Source organism: Tupaia chinensis, unplaced genomic scaffold (assembly GCF_000334495.1).
Source record: "Tupaia chinensis unplaced genomic scaffold, TupChi_1.0 Scaffold144058_2, whole genome shotgun sequence".
NCBI lineage: Eukaryota > Metazoa > Chordata > Mammalia > Scandentia > Tupaiidae > Tupaia > Tupaia belangeri.
The window spans coordinates 334,647-339,494 of NW_006203911.1; the positions used below are offsets into that span (position 1 = coordinate 334,647).

At 35.6% G+C, this 4,848-nt stretch overlaps 1 protein-coding gene across 1 annotated transcript in view; it reads right to left on the bottom strand.

The window, feature by feature from the left end:
• ZNF280C (zinc finger protein 280C) overlaps positions 1-4,848 on the bottom strand; it is a 53,051-nt gene that overhangs the window by 28,238 nt on the left and 19,965 nt on the right. Inside the window, exons 7-8 of the mRNA XM_027767243.1 lie at positions 4,245-4,335; positions 98-265 (exon numbers count right to left, since the gene is read on the bottom strand). Of these exons, the coding sequence (XP_027623044.1) occupies positions 98-265; positions 4,245-4,335 (259 nt within the window). The remainder of the gene's footprint in view (positions 1-97; positions 266-4,244; positions 4,336-4,848) is intronic.

Below are 4,848 nucleotides of genomic sequence, written 5' to 3' on the forward strand. Positions count from 1 at the left end.
TATATATATATAAATATATATATATATATAGAGAGAGACACACACACATATATATACACATACAATTTCTTGCTTATGTGTCAGATTTCATATTTACCTTGTGATAGTATAACCTCAGAAGACTGTGAAGAAGTGCTAAATAAAGTCAATGAAGCAGGAGAATCTACTTCAGAAATATCTTCATCAGCCTTTGGCTTTTTTGGAGTAACTACATTTACTTGAGGAGTAGAATGACGTTTTGATACAGATGAAGTTCGACCCATACCTACAAAGATGTAAATTATGGAAAGATATTTATAAATGCTTTAAATGTTAGCATACTGCTTACATAAAACTGCTACTCACACGGACTTGCATTTAAAATTAAGTAAAAATATTTGGGAGCTACATTAAAGGTAATACAACAATTGAAAAAGAATAGCGAAAATATATGTGATCAAGGAGTAGAAAGAAATTTCACAAAACAGCTCCTAAAACTTCATATATTTGACTAGTTCATGAAATAAACTTTATACAAGAAAACTCTATAAAGATGCTTTCAAATAAGAAAATGCATAAACAGGTATCATGAAAGCAGACAAGAAAATTCCAAGAAAAAATACTTTGGTTGGCCATGTGGGAGTCTAGCACCTTAACTCTCACACCATCAGCCGGCCCCCTGAACTAGGTTTCTACAAATGAATTTATCTTTAGATGCTTAAAGGCATTTGAGTGTATAAAATTTTACGTATTCTAAAAATGTAGAGAAACTCTTTAAGATGATGGGAAAAAAGCCTTAAGATGTCTAAAAGAAAAACAATGATTTATATTATCTTTTCATGCTGTGTGTATGTAAACAACAAATCCTGAACAATAATACCTAACTTATTCATATGAAAATATATGGAGTAAGTATAAGGTTTTCAAACTATAGCCCTATGTTCAGCGAGTATATCTTAGGGGATATAATGGGAATGTCAGATGGAAAAACTCTCCCTTTACTTTTTATTAATTAAACTTTCACATAAAATTATTTGAATAAGAATTGTATTTGCTACATATCATTATGAGTTTAAAACCTTAAAGGCTGAAGGATCATATAATTCAGGACTTCCACAAGAGAAATGTGCCTAATCAAGCTCTAAGCAGATTCAGCAAAATTGACTTTTGAAAATAGCACATGACTGTTCTTTGTGATAAAGATTCGAAAACTGCGGCCAGCCAGTGGAATGGTGGTTAAAGTGGCTGGATCCCACATGGCTAACTGTGTGGTTCAAGTCACAGACCTGATGGCTTGAAAAATGGGCCAGGTGCCTCTAAGTGTGTGCCCAAAATTCCAAAAGGAGAAATGGAGAAGGGATTGTAGTATGGCCATCCCAGTGTGGGTTGCTTTCTACTTTCCCTCTTTCTCTCCAGTAACTGCAAGCACCCTCCAGCAAATTAAATAAAAATATTCTAAAGCTTCACATCACATTTTAATGCTCCCAATGGTACACTAATAGAAGCAGTAGAGTAGATCTATGTTAGGAAAATAAGAGAATTACATTAGTCTGTGCCTCTTCAAATCTGTTTCATCCTTTGAGATGACACAGAAGTGATCTTTTGCCATCCTCAAAGTATATGATTACTGAAAGTTACACTGAAGGTTCTTGAGAATAATTTTTGTGTAATCACTTTAAAATACTTCTGAGATGCTTAGGTTACTTTAACAATCAATATGTTCTGATATTTTGAACTACGTAATTATATAATGAACTAGATAGTAAATGTATACTATTTTAATGTGTAATTTTTTAAGCATGAGGAAGTCTAAGTTAAATAAAATCAACCTGAGTTCTGTAGTTTTAAATTCTGACCCTTAAACGTCTATCTGTTGCCTTTGGCTCATGCCATTCCCTACCTTCAACCTCAGGATCAGCAAATGGCATAAAAATTCTATTCTCAGGATCAGCAAATGGCATAGTGGTTGAGTTGCTGGACTCCCACATGGGCGAATGCAGTTCAAGTCCCAGACCCAACGGTTTCAAACTCAACGCTTGGGGGCATGTGTGCACACCCAAAATCCTGAGAAGAGACTGGATAAGAAGGGACTGTGATGTGGCCACCTCCCCTCCCCTCGGGGGAGATCATCTTGCTTTCTGTCTCTGTCTCTCCCTCTCTCTGGCAAGCGCATCCACCCTATAGCAAAACCTCTTAAAAAATGTTTATTCTCATTCTTCAAAATCAAGCTCAGGGACGGTCAGTGGTGTGGTGGTAAAGGCAGCTGGATCCTACACGGCTGCCTGTGCTGTTTCAGTCCTAGACCCTTTGACTTGAGAAACACACTGACCCTGTGTGCGTGCATGCCCAAAATCCTGAGAGAATGGAGAAGGGTTCATGGCACAGTCATTCCCCCTTGGGACGGAGGTTTTCTTACTTTCTCTCTCTCTGTGTCTCTGGCAAACGCACACGGTGACAGCAAATTAAAAAAAAAATCAGGCTAAAATCCAACCTTTTCTAAGAGCCGTCCACAGTCTTCCTAGATAAAAGTCCTTTTATTATTATGCTTCTGAATACATAGCACATATTATCATTCATAATTATTACTCCAACAACTGTTAATTGTCAAGTCCCTTAAAGCTCTCCTATGGGGGCCAATAGATGATGTAGTAATTAAGGTGCCGGACTACCAAATGGCCAACCGCGGGTCAAATCCTGGACATGGTGGTTTAAAACTCATGCTAGGTGTATGTGTGTGCATATCCAAAATCCTGAGAGGAGAATGGAGGAGAAGGGATTTCAGCATGGCCATCCCTCCAGGAGGTGACTTCTCACTTTCTGTCTCTGTCTCTCTGGTGAGTACATATACACTATAGCAAAAAACCTCTCAAATAAAAACGCTTTACTATGTACATTTTACTTTTCACTTCTCATATTTGGGCCTTAAAAGCTCTGAGATAAGTAAAGCAAGAATTTAAGTTTTATCTCCAAATAGCTTATTTTAGGTTTCAAGAATGAATGCACTGTGTGAGAAAAATCAAAGTATCTATTTTAATAATTTAAGAAAATTAATGGGGACCAGCAGTTGGTGTAATAGCTATGTCACTGGACTCCCATGTAGTAGACTGTGGTTTGAGTCCTGGACCCGGTGCCTTGAACTCACGCCGGGCACGTGTGCATGTGTGCCCAAGATCCCGAGAGGAGAATGGAGAAGGGACTGCGGCGTGGCCATGCCCCCTGGGAGGCGATTTCTTGCTTTCTGTCTCTCTGTCTCTCTGTCTCTCTTATCTGTCTGGTGAGCACATGTGCCCTACAGTAAAAACCTCTCAAAAAAAAAAAATGAGTAGTAAGATGATTAGGGGACTTGATAAAGGCTGAGGCTTAACCCTTTATCTTCCTAAGCAACTATAACCCTATTTACTATATACGATTCAGGACAAAGTTACACTCTCTGTAGTATGAAAACTTGGAAAGAATATGAGTCACTGTCTTTTACTTTCCAGAAGCTTCAAGAATTCAGACTTCTATGAAAAAAAAAAAAACAAAAAAAACAAAAAAAAATAACCAGGTGTTTGTAAACTCCAACTTAGAACAACTACCTTATCTCTCCATTTAGTTAGTAGAAATAATAATTGTTTTGATTATAGAGCATTTTTCAACTAGATAAAATTCCTTCATTGGCATACTAATTCATTTTATGTTATTCAGGAACTTTATAATGATAGACCAACAAACAACAATAACATTTCTTCAACTGGAAATTTTCATTTTTCATTCAGGAAAAAATCTACTGAGTACATACGATGTAGAAACCAATATTTCTTTAGTTCTGCTGTTCTGTAATTAAATTCTATAATCATCTTTAACTATCAAATCTACATCATATATTTAGATAGAAAGATACTAGCATATTAAGATATCAACTATAAGCATGAATTCTTCCCAAGCTAATGGCTTTCTGAATAATTAATAATTTTTTTGTACAGAATACTTAAGGCACCAGAGGACTTCCTTGACTCACAGAAATTATGTGAAGATTTTTTTCAGTTCATACCTGATTCCAGGTGAGAATGAGCTTAAAGAATAAATACTAGTTAACCTCAGAGAAATAAAACATTCTACTATTAAATATGATTTTATATAAAAATCACCCAAAAAAGGTATTTAGGAATGATGAGCTCTATTCTATGATACATAAAAAAACTAATATGAACAAAAATTCAGTTCCATATATGCATTCATCATGTCTCTCTTTATAATTTGTTTTAAAAAGTATCAAACCAAACCTTCTTTAAAAATTGCTGGTATGTCTTGGGAAGGTGGTAATGAAGCCTGGGTCGAGTCCAACATTAAGTCTGAATGATCATTTGATTCAACCTGTAAAAAGTTATAATTATTTTGTTTCATAGACTTTCATAAGGGTAAATTTAACTGTATGCCAAGATTATAAAGATAACTTTAATGACTCAATTACTAATATGTTATAAAACACAAAGTTAATGATTGCTCTCTGCAAAAATTATTATTTACTGGGTAAGAGGTATTTAGGAACTCAGTACTATTTTTTCAATTATTCTAAAAATATAAAATTACTTTGAAATACGGTATAATTAAAAAATAATTATACTACTACTGGAAAAGTATAAGATATATTTTGGTAAAATTCTCTGCGAGAAATTTTTTAAAAGTTTTTTTTGCCATAGGATGCCTGCACTCACCAGAGAGACACAGTGAAAAGGAAGCTGAGAAATCACACCCCAAGAGGAGATGGCCATGCTGCAATCCCGTGTCATCCATTCTCCTCTTGGGATTTTGGGGGGATGCACACACACACACACACACACACACACACACACACACACACACACGCCACACATGATTTTTAAACCC